The sequence below is a fragment of the Anguilla anguilla genome, chromosome 8 (genome assembly GCF_013347855.1).
Source record: "Anguilla anguilla isolate fAngAng1 chromosome 8, fAngAng1.pri, whole genome shotgun sequence".
NCBI lineage: Eukaryota > Metazoa > Chordata > Actinopteri > Anguilliformes > Anguillidae > Anguilla > Anguilla anguilla.
In genome coordinates, this window is record NC_049208.1 from 10,044,254 (window position 1) to 10,067,527 (window position 23,274).

Here is a 23,274-nt window from a genome sequence, read left to right on the forward strand (position 1 = left end):
CCTTCGATGAGCAGGAAACCCATTCAGACCCAAGTCCATATCAGACCAACCCATTTATTGGGACCAACCCAAAAAAAAAATTAATACATTAACTGTGCGAGTTTCACAATTATGGCTAACGATGTGTGAACGTTTTCGCGGCTGGCGAAAATCACCGGGAGCTGCCGAATTTCGGTTCGGGACGTGTGGCGGAGCGAGCGCCGCCTGAGGCGCAAACAAAGTGTCAAAGGGGGGAGAGGTGTGAACGCCACCCCCCCCCCCCCAACCCCAAAAAAGAAATCCCATCTGTTTGGCGAAAACCAACTGACACCTTCGTGTGACCCTCCCTCCCTCCCTCCCCCCCCCCCCCCCCCTTTACAAACGTTAAATACTCAGGTGACACGTGGGGATGAAGGGAGTCTCTGAAAGGAGGGCAAACTATCCGAACAGACGCTTTTTCCAGGCGTCCGTGTTTACGGCTTTTCGACCCCCCCCCCCCCCCCCCTTTCTCCCGTGGCCGTTGTTTTTGTTGTTGTTCGCGACGGCCCGCTACGCAAATAAAATGGGAGGGGGGCGTGGCCCGGGCAAAGCCGCAAGTGTTTGAACACAAATAACAAAAGACGGTTTACAGTGTCTCTGCTGAAGCCTTTGGAGAGAGCCAATGATTCCCTGAGGTTATGCACACTGGACGGTTTTTGTGACGGAGGAGAATTTGGTAGATATGTTTTTCGATTCCTGCGGTTTGCTCTCACCTGAGCGTTTGAGGAAATCGTGGTACGCCCATAAATGGAAAGATAATGCAAATGCGAAATTGCTATGATTTCTCACCTTCATGTTGTTGTATATACATGTATACGCACTATAGGTATATGCACACACACATGCACACACACACATGCACACACAAACATAAATCATTTCTCAACAGAATCTTCAACACTTAGCCTAATCCTATTACACAGAGGGTGAATATTTGTTCCCATTGCTTAATTATCTTGCTTAACACAATTTTTTGTGATAAAAATAACAATACATACACAAAAAGAATATTCTGTGACCATGTAGCCTATATCCGCAAAAACCTGAAACCAAGGGGACATGCAGAGTATCTTTACTGAGTAAAGCTGGTCTTTGTCATCCCATTTGAGCTTTCTGTAAAAAGCGAGAAACAGAAGATTATCGTGAATAAATCTGAGGCGGCTAAGAGGTCCTTGTGACACGAAAATACGACGAGCTCGACTGCTGGTGTCAAGCTGACTGTTCCTCTTTCCTGAGAATCAAACTTTCTTTCATTTCCTCCGAACTGAGTAAATTCAGCAGGAGAGAAACGTGCAAGTGAGCCGGATTTCGTTGCACTTCTGGTCGTGGCCGTCGAGCGCTTGCTCCGTTTCAAAAACACCCGATCTGGACTTAAATAATTCAGCGTGTGGCCCTGCACTGGTTCTATACATCCTCAAGTTTATCCTTGCAGGTGTGTGTGTGTGTGTGAACGCATGCAAACGTATGCCCATGTGTGCGCGCGTGTGTGTGCGCGTGCGTGTGGGTTTCTGTATCCTCTCTCTGAAATGACACATGACAGTTTAAAGGTCTTGGATTGACACACATTGCACATGATCTGGTGGGGGGGGGGGGGGGGGGGGGGGGGGGGGTGGTGGTGGGGTGTGGAGGAGAAAGAAAAGCAGAATCTAGCATTTCACTTGTGAAGAGAGCACACAGAGGCAGAGGCAGGAGGAAGACACAGAGAGAACAGGCGGGGCGGAGTGGGGTGGGGTGGGACGGTGGGGTAGGAGCACTTTCGACAGTGTGAATCAGCGGAGATAGAGATCGTTTTCTCCAGATGGCAGGCACCGGCCACTATTGCGTTACACAGGCAATCGAACCCTCCCCGGAGACAGCCGGCGGCTCGGAGGAGGAGGAGCGGGGGGCACCTTTGTGACCCCCCCCTCTGTGGCGGGTGGCCGCGGCGGAGGGGGCGGCAGAAAGAGGAGTCAGGTGGGTTACACGCCGAAAACGCGTTAGCGCACGGGGCGCGCGGGGCGTGGCACGCGGCCGGAGAGACAGCAGACGCCGCACCGCGCACCCTCTGACCCGCTCCCATGGCAGCCGCAGCCACGGAAACGCAGCAGCCAATCCGCTGCCTCGGCTGCTTTTTATCCCCGCTCCGGCCCGAGCCGGCGTCTCCACGGGCTGGGGACTGGGCCTGTCACTCTGGGTCGCCACGGCGCGGCACGGCACGGTGCATGGGTGTGTGTGCTTGTGTGTGTGAGCGTGTGTGTGCATGCGTACATGTGAGTGTGTGTGAGTGTGTCAGTGAGTGTGTGCATGAATGTGTCAGTGAGTGTGTGTGTGTGTGTGTGTGTGTGCAGGTATACATGTGAGTGCGTGCGTGAATGCATATGTGTGGCGTGTGAGTGCGTGTGAGTGTGTGTGTACATGCATGTGAGTATGTGTGTGTGAGTCTGTGTGTGTGTGCTGGTTGGGGGCAGCAGGGAGACGTGTCACAGAAAGGTCACCATGGCGATCGGCACAGCTCGGTCAGATCCAACCTGACAGGCGACCGGCATCTGGGGGGTGCGGGTGGGGGGAACGGGGGGGGTTTGGGTGGGGGGAACAGAGGGGGTTTGGGTGGGGGGTTCTCAGCTGGAGATGCAGGACAGGCCAGGCCTGGGTCCTCCTGACAGCCGGTGGCACGGGGTTCAGGCCGGGCCCCAGAACACCGCGGTAAGGCCTCTGACGGAGGGGGGGGTGGGGCGGGGGGGGGAGTGAGGGGAGTAGTGTCGGTCGTCCTTTTTCCTGCTTCTGGGAGGTCTGCAGCTTTCCGCTGTTTGACTGTCCGCACCGCGGTCCACCGCGAGCCCCCGTGACGGAGGGGGGGGGGGGGGGGGTCCCACTGGACAGACCGTCTCCCGCGGCTCTGCTCGGAGCTCGCCCGCCTGTCCGCCGGCTTGGAGCTCCGCCAACTGCGCCCGCACACCAGGGGAGATCAGGTGCCCCTCTGGCATTCACGCCGCGCCAGGCACGCCGTCCCTGGACAGCACCGCGCGCGGAAAGAGCCCGGCGTCCGCGTCTGAACCCCGCGGGCCTGGGGACCCAGGCTGTCACTACGCTCGCTGCTCTGGGGGCTAACCGCGCGGCGCCTCCACCCGCTGCTGCCACAGGGGGCGCTGTCGCGCAACCACCTGAACTGAGAGTGAAGGAAGGAGAAAGTGGGAGGGGTGGGTGGGGGGGTGTTAACTGAGTGAAGGAAGGAGAAAGTGGGAGGGGGTGGGGTGGGGTGAGGGGGGGCGTTAACTGAGTGATAGAGGGAGAAAGTGGGAGGGGGTGGGGTGGGGTTGTTAACTGAGTGAAGGAGGGAGAAAGTGGGAGGGGTGAGGTGGGGTGGGGGCTCATTAACTGAGTGAAGGAGGGAGAAAGTTGGGGGGGGGAGGGGGCGTTAACAGCTATCCCAACACTTGTTTACAACCTGTTTCCTCTTAATGGCGTTTAAAGGAGCAGAGAGAGTGAGGGGGTCCCATATGTTGTGTGTCACTGATACGCAAACGCAAACGCAGGAGACGCATGGGAAGGACCCCGGCTTCAACAGCGGGGGATGAAATGACTTCCGCACAACCTGTACACCGGCAACGCCTTAACGAAGCACGACACCGCAACCAACACATTTTACCCCCCGGTAACCTTCACCATTCCAAGCAAAACGAAAATCAACGACTTCACACAGTCTTCTAAAAAACACGAATGAGAGATCGAGCCGCCATCGCACCCTGAAATATCCGTTTTATGGCCGATTCGCCTGAAGGACTGAGACCGCGGCATTAAACAAAGCCGAACCAAATTATGTGACGATTGCTGCTCTTTGTCCTGGTTAGAATTACCGCACTGTTACACCGTCTGCAACGGCCAGGAGCGACAATTTCCCTAATTGATCCGCGGAGAAAGTCGAGTAGCCCGAAGGTTCGGGCGATGAGGAGCGTGGGGCTTACTCAACATCGGGATTGTTTTAAATATGCATTATACAAAGCACGGAGATCGGCTGAGAGCTGGGCGCAGCACTATCTACTGGAAATAGAACGAACTGACCGCGGTCATGCGATAGGCCTGTGAAAAAGCCTATTGTGCATTCTGCGGGCGTCCACACCAGAAACACATACGCTCCGCCGACAGAACGGGACCAATTATTTTTATTACCGCGTCATTATTAATTCATCAGCTTTACCCAAGACATCTTATACAGCCTTGAAACGGACATGTTATCCAACGTAGGGATTATTCATGTGCATGGCATGACTGTTACTAATGCAATTGAGGCTAAGTACCCCGCTCAAGGGTGGTGAAAGGAATTTGCTTCCTGTCGCCTACTAGTTCAGTTCCCTAACCACTGCTCCACGGTGCTACCCAACCATAGAAGCATAGAAGAAAAAAAAGCAGTACGAATGCGCAGGAAATCACCACATGCGATGGCCCACAGGAAGCATCCCTGTTCCGGTAGCTGCGTTTACTGTCGTCGGTTTGCGTGTAACGCAAGCTGTGTCTGAACAGCTGACCGCGCCGCAGAGAACATCGCCAGCAGCTGGGGTTCGCCGCGCGCTCGCCGCACGCCCCCCTGCCCACGCGCGCGCGTCGCGCGGAAGAGCGTCCGGTCCAGGGCCTCTTCCTGTCCGTCGCCGCGGATTCAATTAGCACACTTCCTCCGAACCGGAAACCGCGCTTCCACCATCCGGTCCTAGCGTCTGACACGTCTGACACGTCTGACTCTGAAAAACATCCACATCGCTGTTTCGCGCCAGTGGACGCAGGCTCAGCGCGTGCTGCTTTGAGGTTTCCGAGCGCAGCGTCCATTGTTTGGCCATTGCTCTGATGAAATTTCTTTGTGGTGGAGAGTAACCAACTCATTACTTTGAACACCATCACACAATATAAACAATAATAATGGCGGTTGTTTCTTGTTTAACCCTGAAGAAGAGCTGGTTTTTGGCCAGTGTTCTAGGACTCCACTGATGTCAATCACCAGCAGCGACTGTGACATCAGCATTAGAATGTTCAGTTGAGAACATTCTAACCACATAATTGTGACCTCACACATTGCAGGATTTATCTGTGACCATAAAATGGACCTTAAAAATGGTTCTGGTCATCAGCTATGTACTTAGGAACAGCAAGGGGGGGGGGGCAGAAACATAAATCGGGATGAAAAATGGATTTGACTGACAAGTTTGTAGATGCAGTGGACGTCGTTCTGAGGTAGACGCATCAGACACTAGGGCTAACGAACCACATGGCAACAGTTGCCGAGGAGCGCCGGGGTCACAGAAGCGCTGCGGGGCTTCACTTGACCGAAGCTCTGAACCCCGCTAGACTCGGGTTCCGCGCAGCTGGAGGTCAATTTGGTTCAGAGTCATTTTTCAGTCTGGCGATGGGACAAAGCCGGACAAAGGAGCAGAAGTCAGCTGCGCCTATTCACCGCCATGAAGCCCTTTCCTGTTTACACACTTTTCCAGAGTTACTGTGATTCATGCTCTACGCTTAAGGCCCCTCTCTCTCTCTCTCTCTCTCTCTCTCTCTCTCTCTCTCTCTCTCTCTCTCTCTCTCACTCTCTCTCTCTCTCTCTCTCTCTCTCACTCTCTCTCTCTCTCTCTCTCTCTCTCCTCTCTCTCTCTCTCTCTCTCACTCTCTCTCTCTCTCTCTCTCTCTCTCTCTCTCTCTCTCTCTCTCTCTCTCTCTTCCTCCCGTCAACCCGACTGCTCTCTCATTATATTCCTCCTCCTTCCCCACCTTCTCTCTGTTATTCACTTGAGAGAGAAAAAAACATACACATTAGAGAAAAGTGCAGCGAAATAGCACCACATTAAAAGAATGAAGGAAAATACGGTATAACTATGCCATCTGCAATGGCAAAAAGAAAACATACACCGAGTTAGAGAAAAATGCCTCTCTCGCTCTTTACTCTCTCTCTCCCTCCCTCCCTCCCTCCCTCCCTCTCTACCTCCCTCGGAGAAGCGCTCCCTAATCGCAGCAGAGACTGGCAGAGGTTCAGACAGTCTTTCGAGAGGAGCGTCTGCTCCGCCGCCGCAGTCTCGCGGCTCCAGTGAGCCATCCGGCACTTTCCCTCTTTTCTTTTCCACACACCCGCCCTCCCTCCCTCCCTCCCTCTCTCTCTCCCTCCCTCCCTCCCTCCCTCCGGTAAAACTATGCAGCGCAGTGTCGACAGCGGGGCTTTGGCTATTGTGGCTGTAAATCTGGGGGGAGAATCCCCCCCTAATCCGCAGAACACAGGGCGATATCGCTGGGCTCATCACAATCCCCGGGTGCTGAGCTGAGAGGCGGCCGCGCCGCCCGCTGCAGCCTCTATTGAACCCGCCCCTGCGCCCGGAGGAAAAAAAAGAGCGAGCGAACAGACAGAAATTCCGGTCTCTCAGCAGCTTTTTTTCCACTTAATAGTACGAACAATCCCCGCCCCCCCCCCCACCACTCGCCCCCCACACACACCCCCGACAAAGCCCTGGCAGGTCGTTTTTATCCCCCCGGGGCCTACGCTGCTCCACCGCCCCCCCCCCCCCCCATCACCCCCCCCCCCCCCCCCCCCCCTCCCATGGCTCCACCTCTGCTGACTGCACAGTAGCAGACATCTTAACCACTAGTTGAGATGTCAATCATTCCTGTCCGCCCCTCCTCCTTCCCGTTTCCCCTGCCTATCAGAGATCCCCATGCCATAAAAAACACGCACACACACACACACACACACACACACACACACACACACAGAGCTCTACACCAGCTGGCGTGTGAATTACACGGCGTGCAGACAGTTACATAATCTTGTAAACGTGTCCAGGACCGCCCGTCTGGCCGACCCCTCCTCCCTTATCCAGCGGCTGGGGGGTATTTTGTTGAGCGCTGTTTTAGACGCGCTCTCGTCTCTGCGCGGGAAACACATTTTAAAGCACGAAAAACACACGCGGTGTTTCTCCACCGGCTTTGCCGTGTTCACCCGAACGGTGAGACTCATTTTCAAAACACTTTTATTCCGCTTTAGTTATACACAGATGAATCTAGTCCCCAGTGTTAGCCCAGCTTTTGTCTTTAGAATTTTGCTGCCTTGAAGCTTTGCAGCGCAAAACAATGAACAATGGTTTGCAATTTCAGAACCTTACACAGACAAGGCAAATGCATCCATCAATTCACCCTTGCAAGAAATATAATAACAAAATGATGCACAGAATAAAAATGTATTTATTTATTTTTTTTGGTAACAGATCAAAATTTGTACTTTATTTGATCTTTACATGAATGCAGCATCCACCAAAAAAATTAGGAATGCAACTTTGCATCCTATATGTAGTTTCATGTTGCTTCTCACGAAGCAAATAAAATAAACTCTGAGAGCTGACCCTCGCATATGTCATCTTCACATAAACACACACACACACGCATACACATACACAACACACAGGCACACACACGCACAGGCACACGCACACACACACGCATACACAAACACAGACACACACACAGGCACAGGCACACACACAGGCACAGGCACACACACACATACAGAAACACACACACACACACACACACTTCATGTCATAAACCCACAGTAACTTCAGTCACTTCCTCCCCTGGGCCACTAGCTGATTTACGCGCCCTGTCCTGAGACGGACTGCCCTAAAGCCAAATCAAAGCCGGGGGGGGCGGGGGGGGTTTACGCTCACCTTTACGACGCTTTCCAAGGCTGTGAAACGGGCCTCCGCATTTCCACCCCCCCTGCCCCCCCCCCCCTCCCTCTTTTTGTTAAGAGCAGCCTTCAGACCAGGCACCCGAGTCCCGGAGACTCACACGGGGGGGGCCTATAAATCTCGCCCCCCCGTCGCAGTGCAATTTGTTTTCTTTTTGTGTTACTTTTTGTGACTCACGGCGAAGGCCTTCTTCCTGAAAGCCAGCGCTACTGCCTCTTTTTTTTTTTAAAGCTGAGAGGATGGAACTGAGGAAGGGATGAAATCTTTCAAACAGGACTTTACTCAGCCAAGGCTGTTGGTATAAAAAGAGAAAAAAAACACCACATCCCACATTTAAAGACTGAAAACCAGGCTACTCTACTACTTGTGCTTTGCAATTATTAGGCCTAAAAATTGCAAGCGGTTCATTCAAATTATTGGGTGCCTAAAAAATACAGAGAGCGATGCAAAATTCGGCTTTTGAGCCTCATTTGGATGTGCTACGTATTTCTCTTTTTAGACCAACAACCTTGGACTTAATTTATTTTTTGTCGAAGCACAGTCTCATTCTATACCTAGGACTTTATTCTGATTTGGGCGTCCGGTGTATTTGCAGGCTAAAGTATTTGTAAAAACGCTTCAACTTTTTCCCAGGTCTTACAAAATGGCCACAGAGCTCCACTGCAGCCTCTTCTTGTTTTGTTTACAGAAAGAGAATACTGCCAGTGACGTACGACCTTTGACCCTTCACAACCCTTAGGAACACCTGGCATGGCGGCTCACACCGGGTCATCTGCCGCCGCCACTCCTCCGCCAAACTCCGCCAACTTTTCCCCGCGAGGCGAAACCGTCAGGCGGACGGCCGTCGGGACAACGAGCACCGGTCCATTTTCAGATCGCTCTCCGGAAATTTTACCAAAAGAGGACGGGTAAGGAGCGCGATTTACGTCAGGTTTGCAGCAGCCAACGCTGAGAGGGGCTGAGAGTCTCCTCTGTGGAGCCGGGGCTGTGATCCAAACGGGGGGGGGAGAGAACACTTCACTTCAAACCGCGGAGGTAGCACTAAACCCCCGGGGGGGCGCGAGTCAGGGGGGCGTTCATTTGAGGGGAGAGAAAACGACGGGATAAGAGCGGCACGACCGAAGCGATGCGAGGAATCCTCTCGACGAAGGGCGAGAGGAGGAGGGGGGGGGATCGATACCATACCATAATATCCCGTATCCCGCGGCGACGCTGAGCTAAGCTAAGCTCGGCTAAGCTAAATCACGGCTCCGGTGGAAACAATGGGGGAATGAGATAAGGCGGCCCTGGGGCAACTGAGCGCGATGCCCCAGCAGGTGAGCCTGAGCCCCATTAAGGGCGGACGTCCCACATCTCTCCCTCCTCCACAGTGTCTGCTCTCTGACTGACTTCAGATATTACAGAGAAAAAGACATTCAGGAGTCCTTCCTTTCTGCGCTGTACAAACACAGGGTGGTGAGCTCACCCAAGAAAGGTTGTGAAATATTTATTTTGCATAATGCACGCTGATTACATATCGACAGATGCATAACGCATAACCCCTTTTCTGATAAAAGATGTGTATACTGTATACATACTCAGGGAAAACGGAATTAAAACGTAACCTCTCTCTTTCATTTCACTTCAATAACAGGAAGCAGGCTTGCTGGCCCAGTACCAAATCAAGCACTTCATATCTATGGCAACATCTTTTGACACCGCTTTCCTAACAGCTGTCATGCCCACAATGCAGAGGGCAGCCCTTAGCACCAGCCTAGTAAATGCCATTATCGTGGCTGATAGGGGTCCAATCATAATTCCACGAGCTGTGGAACAGAAGCCGGTCATCAGGAGAAGCTTATCTCCTCTGCCTGCAGGCCCGCTTGTTTTCTCTCAAGTCGGAAGAGCAACCCAAGCCTTTTCCACGGCTCGATGTTTTCGCATTCTGAGCGAGCCTCCTGGCCCCCATCTCCCAAACATTCGACGGGGAGGCACTGGGCTGCCAGAAGCACTCAGTCAACATGGGAAAAAACTGGACACAGTGCAGTACACTGTGCAGAGGGCTGAGGCGGGGGGGGGGGGGGTGGCTACAGTTACTAGGAAAAGGATGATGTCATCAGGACACTGTGGGTGTTTGAACAGACTGCTGAGCAGTGTCCAGTCCAACAGAGCTGAAAGGCCAAAGAGGCTCTGCCCTACCCCCACTGAGCTAAATCTGTGGTTTACTTTGGGATCCTGGCGGCTCACTCGGTAAAGGTTCTCCCCCCTACAGCCACAGGGTTTCAGCCTCAGCAACTTCATTGGAATCTGCATCACAGCAGGACACAGTTGGCCTTGTCCCTCTAGCTACTGCTGCAATAGCCTGCAAGAGCTCCAGCCAATGATGTGCGAGCCACCATACAGGCTGCTAGATGTCATCGGTGTGACCTTTACCTTCATACGGTGTATGTGCATAAGTACAAAGTAAATTAGTGAGTAAACAGTTTGCATGCGAGTGGACTGGAGCTGCAACCCCCGCATGGGTGGCGGTGGCACAGCGGTAGCTTCGGAGGAACAAGCTACTCTATATTGGGAGACACATGCTGCTTCTTTTCTTTTTCCTCTTTCCTCACGTCACTTGGATTCAATGTCATATACAGCATACAGCTAACTTTACATTACTACTATTCCTGGATCGGAACAGCTTCAACCATGAGCTGATATCAAAAGCTAATATTCCTACATATATGTGTACCTTTTATTTATTATGAATGTGACTTTCTTTTATTATTTTTTCATTACCCTAGAAGGTTTAAACATTACCCCCATCCCCCCCCCCCCCCCCCACCCTCCATTTTTGTTGCATATTCACTGTAATGCGATCCCTTTTTATGGTTGTTTGATTTTGGAAAATCAATAAACAGTTAACAAAAAAAAAAGCTAATATTTGACTGACCATATTGGCCGAAGTTGATACCCAGATGTTTGCACCAGCGTCCCGTTCACGCGTAGCGCGAAGCCTGTCACCCGTTGCTCCGAAACGTTCACGACTCGGTACGGACGAGTCGAAGTAGCGGACAACAGCGCAAGAGGCCCCCCGAAACATGGCGTAGCGCGCCCTGGAGCAACCAACAAAGACCAAAAGACCAAAGGAAAGTTATATGTTACAAGTTGACGGAAAACAAAAGCCAATGAGCGCAGCCATTTACGCAGCTTTCACGCCTGAATGTGAACGATATGGCAACGTTCTGCTCATAGCAGTGTCGAGGGAGAGAAAGTGCTTTGCTAGATAATACAGGCCACGGCTTCCCTCGCTTGTTCCCACAAGGTTATTCTGAGCCAATGAACCCAGCTACCTCTAAGCATAGCTTAAAAAAAGAAATGAAATTCTAGCGTCGGTGCCAGAAATTCAACCGCGGAGCTGCGCTGTGCCTATGTAGGGGAAACGCTGCTACTGCGAACTCCGTCCAAAGTTTAGTGTTATACACAAAGCTGGAAAGGAGATGTGAAGCTGGAGGACCATATGAGTTCAGTTCCCCTCTCGATACTGAGAGACGGTGTAAGAGAACCAGCCCCGGGCCTCTGGAGCCCTGCAGGACTGAAACCTGCTCCAGCCACAAGCAGAACCACGTGGAGCCCATCCCTCCGCTAGTATTCAGGGCGAGGGAAACAAGGCCGTTCGGTTAGCCAAACGGGTTCCTCCGCACTCCGCTCGGATTTGCGTGCCGTCACCCGAGATCTCCAAATTAACTGTTTCAGCCCGTTAGTATGAAGACTGGGACTTGTGGAGTGAATACGGGCGGGCAGCCAGCACGCACCACGTGTGTCGAGGCACCTGGAAAATGAAAGGACCAGAGAACGTGCACGAAGGGTCTACGTAGACTTTGACCTCCAGCAAAAGAGGCCAATCGGGCCGCCTACCCGCCAAAGTGCGCACGTGGGCACCGCCCCCCCCCCCTGTAAGCACACGATTGGTCACGACACACCTGGCTCTATGACAACAAGCCCCTCCCACACGCATCACCACCATTAACTGAGGTGTTGCTGACAGGCCCCGAGGCCTCAGACACCAAAGACACGGCACTTCAGCGACAGCAGCGCACTGGCTGTGGGTATCAGACGAGTGGAGGAAGGTAGTTAACCTAACATGGAGGACGACACACACACGCGCGTCCTGCCACCGAGGGGGGGGAACCTGACCGACAGCCCAGCAGCAGGCCGAGTTTTCGGCCTCTAGTCACTGAAAGTCTGTCTCTTAGGATAGCATGCTTTCGCCTACCCTGACAAAAGCACAATAATAAAAAAATAAAAAAAACACTAATCAATCTTAACAATAAACAGCCTTGTGAATAATAAACAGCTTCATTACGAGTGAACTAGCTAAGCTGTCCAAGCCTCATTAAGGGTTGTATCCTGACTCCTTCTTCATGTTGTCTGCTCAAAATATAATTTGCCAAATGTTCAAAAATAAAATTAATAAAATAAAAATTTAACTACTAGCAATCTCAGCTGAACATGCTAAATTCTTTTAGTTTTATAAGACACGCATCCCAATGCATATGAATGGAAATTTAGGTCCTGTCATTAGTAATTATTCACGCCCGTATATGCAAACAGAGGTTCAAATGTGCAGTTAAATCTCAGCGCGTGCTCACTGTGCCCCTACATGACTGTATTCTGCGTATATACACCTGGATTCTGCACACATTGCTAGTATTGCTTCCTATTAAAGCACGTATTTAGCAGATGAATTTATTCACAGCCGATGTCCTGGCTGCTTAAGAGTTTTGCAACACCTGCCATTAATGTCTCCAAAAGAAGGTTGCAAAGTGCCCAGAAGCCTTGTGGATACTGCTCCACGCGTAACATTGCTTTCCATAAGTTAAAATCCTTAAAAAACTGTGTACCTAAATGATCTGCGGAGTTAACATTGAGGAAATTAAGAGGAGCAAAGGTGTGGAAAATTTACCCTAATATTACTGTGGCTGACAACACTGAGACAATGGCTCAACATATCAAATATCCGATTTACCCTGGACTTAACATGAGGCACAAATACTCTGTGTCACATAAATCATAATGTGCCACAATAAAAAGGGAGAGCTGATTTTTAGCTGCCGTTGCAAAGGTTGCCGTATACTGTACGCATGCATGGCATTAAAACAACACCTTGCCACTTTGCACACTACACTACTGCTAGAATATTTTTTAAGGATGAAATAAAAAACAAAGATCTATATGTGATACCTATGTGTATTATATATATATATATATATATATATACACACACACACACATATATATATATATATATATTTGAAGCCTTCACTGCAAAACAATGACTTGCAGAGGAGAAATTCCGTACTCAGCCTTCAACTACAAAATCAAACTGTGGGCAAATGCTCAATTTTACATAGAAGTAACTGATCCTATTAGCTATTATGGCAGCACATGATCATATTAAATGAACAAATAGGCTAAATGTATATAATCAAACCTAAGTTGTTCCAGCCTGTCATCCTATTCCATATTTCCATGTACACAGGCTAAATAACACTTAGCATGACACGCTACAACCGCAGTGTCTGATCCAAAACATTTTGCCTGTTCATTCAGGTATTAAGAAAACGGTGCTATGCAGTACAATATGAAATATCAATGGAAATGATCTAGCTAACCATACACAACAGGGAAGATCCCATTTGGAAGAAATATCAGATTTATGAGTAATATAGTATCAACTATTTTAGTACATGGTAAACGCTATATTAGCCATAAATCCTTTAAATATATGTTATAATATTGTGTAACATACACAAATATTGTTCAGGGGGCATAACAGGTAGATGGCTGATCGTGTGGATTTGGGGGGATGGGCAGACTAAGAGTCAATCTGAAACGTGTTAGTTAGCGAGCATTTTAGTTTCTAGGATTCAACTAAATACCGTAAGATCTTGTTAGAACACTTTAATAATACCATTTCAGACGTTTGTAATGATCTAACACTTATATTACCACAATGAAATAAATTATAGAAAGTTAACTGTTAGCTATCGATAATACATTGATGTGATTCTATATCACATCATACTTATAGTTGACAAATTCATATCTAAGTAGAGTTTCTATCTATACTTACACTTTTAGAATACTATATTAACACAGAAATGCAACTGATCCCAGCTAGAATTAGCTACGGTGTTCTATTGCATCCTTGTGATCATTATAAAACAAAACATCGTGGAAGGGGGGTAACGAATAAAAATGAAAAAACCTTACCAATTCTTCGAATTGCCCCACTTCTTACGTGTACACTTGGGGAGTATTCCATAATAAGAGTTGCAGATTTCTTTGAGGGGACAATAGCGCACTTTTGCATGCAGCTAAATCTCGATGTCTTTCCATGTGCTCAGAGCAGCACGCGCTCAGCGGAACATTCTGCATACAGTCAGATACAGTGCGTGACGTCATGGGTTAGATGCGCCGCCACAGGGAAAGTCAGCCAAGAACTCTGTAACGTAGATCTCGCTGTGCACAAATGATTGAAACGAAAACAGATCTCAATAAGGTGCAGAGATTTCAGGTCGACTCGTCCACCATATTATATTGTATTTAAACTCAACAGGGTGCTTCCCAAATATTGCATGGATATGCCAGCACCTAGCTTTCTTGCACGAAAAGTGGGCGTGTGTTCTGTGTGTGCGTATTTCATGGACAATGCATAGCCTAATAAATATTTGTGAATACATTTAACAAAATCAGAGCATTACATTTGGTGTACCATATACTAAAGTTTCGAAGTGAGTTCATGTAATTATCTAGGTTGAGGAAAAGAGACCCTTTTGGCTAATTTAGTTTACATAACAAAGCAGGCGCCGTTAGGCTGCTTGTTTATTCATTGTTTCCTTTTCACAGTGAGGAGTGAATTCAAGAGGCTGTAATCCCAAGGTTTGAATTTGAACGCATGTTTTGTTTGCAAGTAGATTACTTGAACAACGCACTTCTAAAGAGTCGAACGTGTTTCCTCAGCAGGAAGCGCGTGCTCATTTAACAACAGGAACTCGAAATGTGAAGGAAGTGCAATATCGGCTAATTATCCACAACGTCCAATCCAGAAAAATTTCCCCACCCCAAACCTGAATTACTTAAAGACCATTGAAAAAGCATTTTGTGTAGCTAATGTGTTTCGATTTTTCGTTTGGTGCAGCGGTAGACATAAACTTATTGCACAAGGTCTGATTGGTCTATAGGCAAGGTTATGGCTTTCGTCGTCGTGCATCATGGTTAAAAAGATAGCATGTTATATGTTTATTTTTCTTACCATTATGTGTTCAAGTCAAGTTTTAAAATCGACTCTCGTTTTTACGGTATATATTTAATGTAATGGTAGTGGTGTGTGTGTGCGCGGTTGCACTGAGAGTCAACACATCATTTACATGCTGGAAAATGGCCACCAGATGTTAGTCGCCCCAATTGCCATATTAAAATACACACTGTATCCCAAATGATGACGTTTTATGCAAAACAATCAGTGAACTCCCTGTTCTAAAATATCTGCACTTCAACCTGTCCTTCATCCTCCCTTCTTATCTCAGACTGACAATTAGCTGAAAAGAGAACGCTTCAACCACACAGTTTTCAGTCCTTGGAGCCTAGTATCAATTACATTACTGGCTTTGGTTCAGGGTCAAAGACAAACACAATTGACTTTTCCTTTTTTTATTTTATTTTATTTTTTTCAGTGCAAGGTAAAGGCACAGTCAGTAAAGTGCCCAGCGGCTGATGAGATATCTACAGAGAAGAACAACAGAACAATGTTTTGACCATTGTGCAGGTCATTTGAAGAGCTTGGGTGAAGTTGAGGAGTGATCGAGTGCAGAGTAAATTGTGTGTGTGTGTCTGTGTGTCGGTGTGTGTGCGTGTTTATATGTGAGTGCAAAGAAGAAGAGAGAGAGAGAGAATTGTGTTGAAAAAATATATAGGATTTTAGATTAACAAAGGCCCAGATAATTGAATGGGATGACATTCCCTCCAAGAAAAGGCAGAATCTCAGCTCATCAGAGTAGTTAGACAGAGAAAGATTGATGTAGACAGCTCAAATGATAGGTATCTGCGCTCGACTGGATTTTTCAGAATAAACCTTTACCTTACTTTAAAGGCATTTAGCACCCTTATCCAGACCGAATGACAACAGAAACATGAGTGCAAAGATCAGGGACGGAAGTGTTGTAATTCCCAATGGGGGAGAGACAGCAAGTGCAATAACTCAAGACTCTGTTGGCCAGCTGTCAAATACCGTATTGAGAACAAATCACATAACCTTTTCATTAAGCAAAATAACACATATCTTCATTTATTCAAAGGAATGGTTCACTTTCTGGGTTTTTATTATTATTTTATTTTCAGTTTTACTATATGTTTTGGCTCAAACAAAATAACTCCAGAGCTGTTTGAACAGTGACATTAAGTTTCCAGTGGCTCTAGGTATGAACAGATTTCAGATCACATTCCTTCACATTTATATATGTGCAATTTTATGTTGTGCAGGTTATTTTTTTCCCAGAGTGCAACGGTCTTAGGTTGCATGCATCATAGGAAATAGTTCTAACCAAAAAGAATACTCAACAAAATTTTCTGAAGAGTAATCTGGTAATATACACACATACAGCCGCTGGGCTAATGATACCACTGTACAACTTGCTTTGGAGTCACTTGAAGTGGATTTTATTTCTTTAAACCACAACCCCCCCCCCCCCCCCCCCCCCCCCCCCCCCCCCCCCCAAATGACCCCATACCAGCCGGTGGGTCATCTGAAACATCAGTAAATATCTAAAATGTCCTTCATCACACACAAACACTGTCTGGGGCACTTGTAAACATAGATTAAAGTTAAAAAAAAAAAAAACATTAGAAGGTGAACTATCCGTTTTGGATGTTCAACCAGATTCTTCAAGGGGAACACGTGCACTGAGGTTTTATGAGGGCACACGATAGTCTCTTCCGCATCTCATGTTATGCGTGCCCTTCCAAATTTACGGGGGTGGATACATCAGACTTTCCAGTGATCACCCACACTCTACTCTAGACAGTGAGGATGCGGTACAGAATGCAAACAGCCATGAGAACAATGATGCATGCACTCTTACTTTTCATGCCTTTTTCCCATTGTGTTGGCTAAAGGGACACGTGTAAAATGGCCAGTGTTAATTCAACTCTAACTGAGTAATTATGGGTCCAATAGGGGTCATATGTGCTCTGCGACGAGAGTTGATTTAACTGAACGTTTCACTGTGGAGAGTGTAAGTAATTGTTTTGGTGGTGCTGGACTGACACTCCTGCAATGAGACAATCCCTCATCCATCAGTTTACACCGGTAGCCAAGCGTGTACGCTACGCTAATGGCTTGCCGAGGCTAATTCCAGCATTTTTCAATCAGCTCATGACAAATCTAGCCTGCCGCCGACTTTGAAGAGAACGGGATGAGACATCTGATGTTTGCTGACTCACTCAGGATTAAAGGAAACAGCCGTGTTTTTTGGAGCTGAAAGACGGAAGCTTGCGGATGAGTGGTGAATGCACTGGAGCCCAGAGTTCCCCCTCCACCCCCATCGACAGCCCCCCCCCCCCCACCCCTCACCTCCCCAGGTAAAACGCCTCAATAGAGAAGCATTCCTCCCCTAAGCTTCCTGCTCCCGAGCCTTTGAAAGAAAGGGGAGGGAATCGCCGAGCCCTGGGGCAGAATGTGAGAGCACCGTCGTCCAGCCTACGCGTCAATTAACTGCCACTCGGAGGAGAAAGGACCGGAATGATTTTCCGCATAAGAACATTTCTTATCGGAAAATCGGCGCTGACTGTTAGCCGTCTCGTTTTTCCGGCAGGCTGGCGCATATAAGGCTAACTGAGGTAATCCCTGTAAAACCCCAAGAGGAAGCAGTTGCTCTGTATGGGGTATATAATCAGCTCTGCTTTTTAAAGTATGGCAATGCTTAATCATGCTGTAGTCAGGAGTGATTCATATTCTGCAATTAACGGGACTGGGAGAACTCCTTTCATGCAAGGAGAAAGGAGTTTATTAACTATCACGGCTTTTGACTGGTGACGGCTGGCTCTTCACTGTGGGGCAAACTGTGTTTGTATTTGGGAGATGAAAGACAGCTTTGATTTGGAAGGGTTAAATCTGACCAGTCATGTTTATGACGCTCTCTATTAAAACTGCTTTCTGTGTACTTACAATGTAGGTGTACATATTGAATATTTACAATTAAAATGTGATTCTTTTACTAGCCACAGGCCACACAATGAAATTGTTTTGTTATAACAAGCAGTCCTGCCTATATTTATCAGCACGGAGATGTTTGAACAGATCGTCTGTGCAGTTTGATGAATTCAAATTTTATGACATTATTTTTACGATGGCAAAGGCTCACACTTTACAGCCTGCAGTCATGTCTTCTAAGAGGATTCAATGGTCTAAGCAATCAGGAAGGCTTGTGGTGTGGAGGCATGCGGTATGTGAATTGACCACAATATTGGCTAATCATTACCGCAAAGATCAGTGAAAACAACCGTTAACTTACCTAGCCAGGAATCAACCCCTGTGCGTGGGGTGTGATCAGTTGCGATAACGTGAAGCAGCTGTCCTTGCTCTGTGGCACCAAAGCATTGCCCCGCCCTGGTGTTTTTATACTCACTTTATTATCTAAATGAATCTTTGAGGAAATGCAGGTTAAGTACCCGATGTGAATTAGTCATCACCTGGCTGCACAGAACGCGGTGCCGTTCACACACACACCCATGTTTGCTGCTTCAGTGGTTATTTGCCAGACCACGCCCATACAAAAGTGTACTGGCACAAAGGTGCTACTGATATTAAATCTTCAAGCCATGTAGTGTATTCTCACGAGCATCACGGCACCTATGTAGAGTAAGGATTATACAGGATCATCATATACGGGGGGGGGGGGGGGGGGGGGGGTGACTTGGTTGGGCAACATCTGAACTAGATGTTTTTGGTAGATGGATACCTTTACTGGTGGGAAGTGTGTGTGTGTGTGTGTGTGTGTGTGTGGGGTTGTTAGTTTGTTATCTATGAACAGGTCAATGGACGGAATGCACCAGTGAGAATCAAGTCCACTAAGGATGCGGGTCATTGATTGTATATTGGATAGTTGTGTGAGTCGTCCCTTACAGATCTAAAGAGCTCTACAATACTGGAGAAACAAGCAACCCTTAAGCAAATATGGTGCCGCTTGGAAAGAGGGACCTTGATGCAAGTCCAGTAAGTAAATGCACTGCAACGGGTGTAGTCTCTTTCTTGAAAGTTGTGCAATGTATTTAAGCTGTATTTGGACTTCATCTCCCATCTTTCCCCGCGAAACACTGCACATTTTCCTCTCCCCCCAGATAAAAATGTGCACATGCAACCCATTTCTTAACCCAGGTTGGCCAAAACACTATTCGGGTAGCTAAGTTGAGCAGTGACTTTGTTTTGACACCAAAGGCGAAAGTTCCATTTGCAAATATTTTTTTGTAATTAAAAACCAGTTTCTTGTTTTTCATATTTCAGTTTTCACTTCAAGAGAATGACAGCTTGTGAGTGAGTGTGTGTGTGTGTGAGTGTGTGTATATGCCTCTCACCAAACATGAGATTACATGCATCCTTCTTCACCTCCAGACCTGATCATCTGAAAGGGAGGCTTACATTTCAAAGGCTGAGGGGAAACACACACAAAGCAATGGGTGGCTTACTAGAAATTCAAATTAAACAGATGCAAGGTTAATAAAGAAATGTATTTATGAATCAGAGGGGAAGTCATACAGTGATAAAACCCACCCCCATCGGTTTAAACACATTCACAGATAATTCAGATAATTAACATCAAAAAATACATTTCTGATCAAATTTTCAATCATTTATATACAAAACATACAAAACAAATAAAAACAAATTAATTTTTAAGTTAAGGCTGACAGTAAGTGTGCAGCCTCTTTTTATTACTTTATTAATAAAAATAAAGGACTTAAATACAAATAAATCTAATTCGAGGCAGTTTTCATTGTTGCAATCAATCTTGATTCCAAACAAGGTTGTGTGGCCAAAACCTCTGAAATCTTGAGTACTTTTCTTGCATTAGCATGCAACATTAAAACTATACACAGCAACAGTCTTTATCTGTCCATGATAAGCCTTTAAATATCCCGCCAAATTTATACATGAGAGTTCCGTAATTGTTCCAGCCTGTGTTTCAGCTGTTCGCTCTTCTTCCTTAACTGTTCTTTCAAAGAAATTAGTTTGTGTTCGTCCGACTGCATGCTGAAGATGCACTCTGTCGCCTTTTTTAGAATAACGACCTTTGCGGCTTTCTCATTGTTCGCTACCTCAGGTATCTCGTCCCGCAAAGCAAAGAAGCTCAATTTCAGTTCGTTTCTCCGCTGGCGTTCCAGCACGTTGTGAGTCCTTCTTTTGTCGTTATCCTCAGAGTCGGATGTCCGTGGACTCGTGCACTTTCGGTTGTTGCTGATTTGCTTGAGCACCCTGCTGCTACTCTCGAACTTTATCCTTTTTACCGCGGGCTGTTCGTTCCTCGTCGACGGGTGAGCCGCGTAATTGTGTTGATGAATAGGGACGTGGCATCTCTTCAGGACCAGGGGACTGTGATGGTGTCTGCTTGGCACTCCCGACGTGTCAGACCTCTTCACCGTTTTTCTCTTCTCCACTGTCACAACATCAATTTCCTCCTCTTCCTCCTCCTCCTCCTCCTCCTCATCATCCTCCTCGTCATCTACATAAAGGAAAAATGCATGCGATTAATTTTGGGGAGAAAAATGCATGGGACACAAATTGTACAGCTGCACGGCATGCCTTGTGTGCAATGCCAAGAAATATCTGCAATTCTTTTCACCCCGCCCTCTCTCCTCGTCAGCTGAACATTGCAGCATTGAACCCTACCCTTCAGTACTCCTGCGCTTGGGATAGGAGGGAGGGAAGGAGGGAGCTAACGAAGGGGAGGGGGAGCCTTACGCAACTGCAACTGACACGGCAAAACCCGTAGCTTAACTTAACGCTTTACATCCTTGACATCAAGGACAGCGCCGCCGGTGGAGTTTTACAACCGAGGCTTTTTAATCAAGGCGGATTCTGATTACAGCCTCCACAAAGAGCTATTTAGCTAACTGCGTCATTTCCCATTACAAATACAATCATCCAGCTCGCTACCACACGAGGTTTTATACGATCTACCGACACCCAACCCCCATCCCACACACAGTCTCGAAATAATAATTCTCAAGAATGGCATGCATGGCATCACCCACTATCCACGTTATACAATTTCACGTTATAATCAGCTATGCAAGTAAACTTAAATGCCGACAAGGAGCAATCGGCGAACTCGATTTGCCATCGAGCGCACTGTACATACCTGAATCGCTATCACTGCTGCTACTGCTGCTGCCACTGTTAGGTGGGGTATCCAGTGGCAGTGCCAAAGTCGAGGGCGCCGTCGTCTTGTCGAGCTTTGGATTTTCGGTCAGTGGGTAAGGGAAGACAACAGATGGGTCAATGCATTCCGACGCGGAGGTGTTGAGGTCCTGAAGGTAATTAACGCTGGGGCTCGTCCGGCTCGCACTGCTGTCCGTGGAGCTGCAAGCCGAAGTCTCCTTTCTCGCAGCCTGGAGCGAAGCTAGCCTCTCGGAAACCACTTTCTCCAGCTTGGCGGCGGCGGAGAAGCCGCTCCACATGCAATCCTGAATAATGATGGACTTCAAAAAGGATTGAGAGTAGTCCGCATCGCAGATGAAACTCTGGCTGACCACGTCATCCCCGAGAAACTCGGTCACCATCTCCAGCTGGTCCGCGTTCGACGGTAACAGGCTGGAGAGCGAGGGTCGCCGACTCGGGGAGAGGGGCGGCGTGGGCAGCAGCTCGAATTTCTTCCAGATGTCTTCGCTGGGAGCCGGCGGCTGAAGCTGACTGTGCTGCGAGTGGTAGAAATCCTCGTCGTTGTCGATATAGAAGTAGGGCTGGACCGAATCGTAGTCGTAATCGTAGTTTTTACTCGCCATATTCGAGTTCAGCGGCATGACTGCCTACGAATGTGAAGGAGAAGTGAAGGAAAATTAGTGCTGGGTGAAACGTGGAAAGTGTCTGTAAACCGAACCAGACTCCGTGCTAACCCATTGCTCTATACACCAACTTCTAGGAAGCCATGTCATTCGAATGAACTTCCCAAGTGTCAACTCAATTGACAGCGGTTATAATAGAATAACACTTAGCATGTTAAATATAATATACAATATTCAAGCTATAATAACTGCGAACAGCGATATTAAACGAACACACAAGCATCCCCATATGCGTAACTTATATCCTTCCAAGACAACGCGAGCATAATGGGCATGCCAGAAAGAAGCATCTGACAGTTACAGAACAGCCGGCATTTAAAATTCGTGACCAAGGCATTTAAATGCCACACCACTTCCCATAAAAACCGCAGCTACTGAAGTCATTACTACAACATAACACAAATTCCTGTGGCACTAACTATTAGTCATATAATTTAGTCAACAGACGTTACATAGATAGCGAAATAATAAGCTAAAGTCAAATCATGAATCGCATTGCATATATTTCTAAAAAGTCTTACCGTGTCAGTCACAATAAATGAAAATTCAATTCGATGAAAAGTAGTGGAGCTATATATAAATCACGATGATAAGTGACAAGTGAAAGTAATAATCCGTAGTGGGAGTCGTCCCCACCGGTGTTTGGTGCTAAGCCCTTGCTTTCCTAAGGTTATGTAGCCAAACTACGCAGACAGCTTGCACCCCGAAAAGAGCTGAGACTGACTCCGCAGCTTGTCATTTACTGCAAGAATAAGAGCAGCAGCTCCCGCGGGTTTTAATACTACAAGAGTGTTTTCGGCCCTTCTCTGTATCCTTCCGCCTCTATGCTTTCCCGCCAAATTAATACTGCGTATTAAACTTAATCTGAATATGTTTATCATTTGTGATGATAATATACTGCAAAGCCCTAAAAACATACAACACGTCGCAATGATGAACTTGTGATCAGCCAATTCAAAATTTCTGTATAGGAGGAGAACTATTTTATGCGGAGGGAAACGGAGTGGTCTTCGCCTGTGGGAGGGGCTGTAGTAACAACATTGTGCGCTGACTGAAGCTTGACAGTAGTAGTAGAAAAGGGGTCAGAAAATAAGGGGATGGTGACGGTTGTGGGTTTTTGCAGGCAGTTATAGTAGCTTGTTTTACTGCCACATATTTAATTGTACTCTACTGTACCGTGAAATTGCAGTTGCATATCTGCAGAAGTTTGCATTAAAGCAAACCGTGTGTTACTGACAACGCAAGGTTTTTGAACTCAACGAAATTGTAATAGGCACGGTACATTAAAAAATGTTAGATAGTCGCTGCGTTGATCGATTTTACATTTCTCTGGTGTGCATTATATTAATTAATTTAAAAAAACAATTCGTCCTGCTGTTCATTATACACCTGCAGTGTTTAAACTACAACCCGATATGCTTAGCCATGGTGCTGCCCGTAAGCGTGCATTCGAGGTATGTAGGCTTACTGCAATGTCCCT

General features: G+C 47.5%; 1 protein-coding gene and 1 long non-coding RNA gene across 3 annotated transcripts in view; both read right to left on the reverse strand.

Moving 5' to 3' along the window:
- Positions 1 to 14,164, reverse strand: part of LOC118232821 — a 54,445-nt gene extending 40,281 nt beyond the window's left edge. The window contains exon 1 of one of the 2 annotated variants that reach the window (XR_004766406.1): positions 13,950 to 14,164. This is a non-coding gene — a long non-coding RNA (uncharacterized LOC118232821). The remainder of the gene's footprint in view (positions 1 to 13,949) is intronic. The other variant, XR_004766405.1, reaches the window with a different exon arrangement.
- A 5,277-nt stretch (positions 14,165 to 19,441) lies between these two features.
- LOC118234756 (transcriptional regulator Myc-B-like) lies at positions 19,442 to 22,550 on the reverse strand. Its single transcript, XM_035431551.1, has 3 exons — positions 22,316 to 22,550; positions 21,092 to 21,758; positions 19,442 to 20,452 (listed from the first exon to the last, which is right to left on the reverse strand). The coding sequence occupies exons 2-3, from the start codon at positions 21,750 to 21,752 to the stop codon at positions 19,878 to 19,880; spliced, it is 1,236 nt and encodes a 411-aa protein (XP_035287442.1). The 5' UTR covers positions 21,753 to 21,758; positions 22,316 to 22,550; the 3' UTR covers positions 19,442 to 19,877.
- Positions 22,551 to 23,274: the final 724 nt, after the last annotated feature.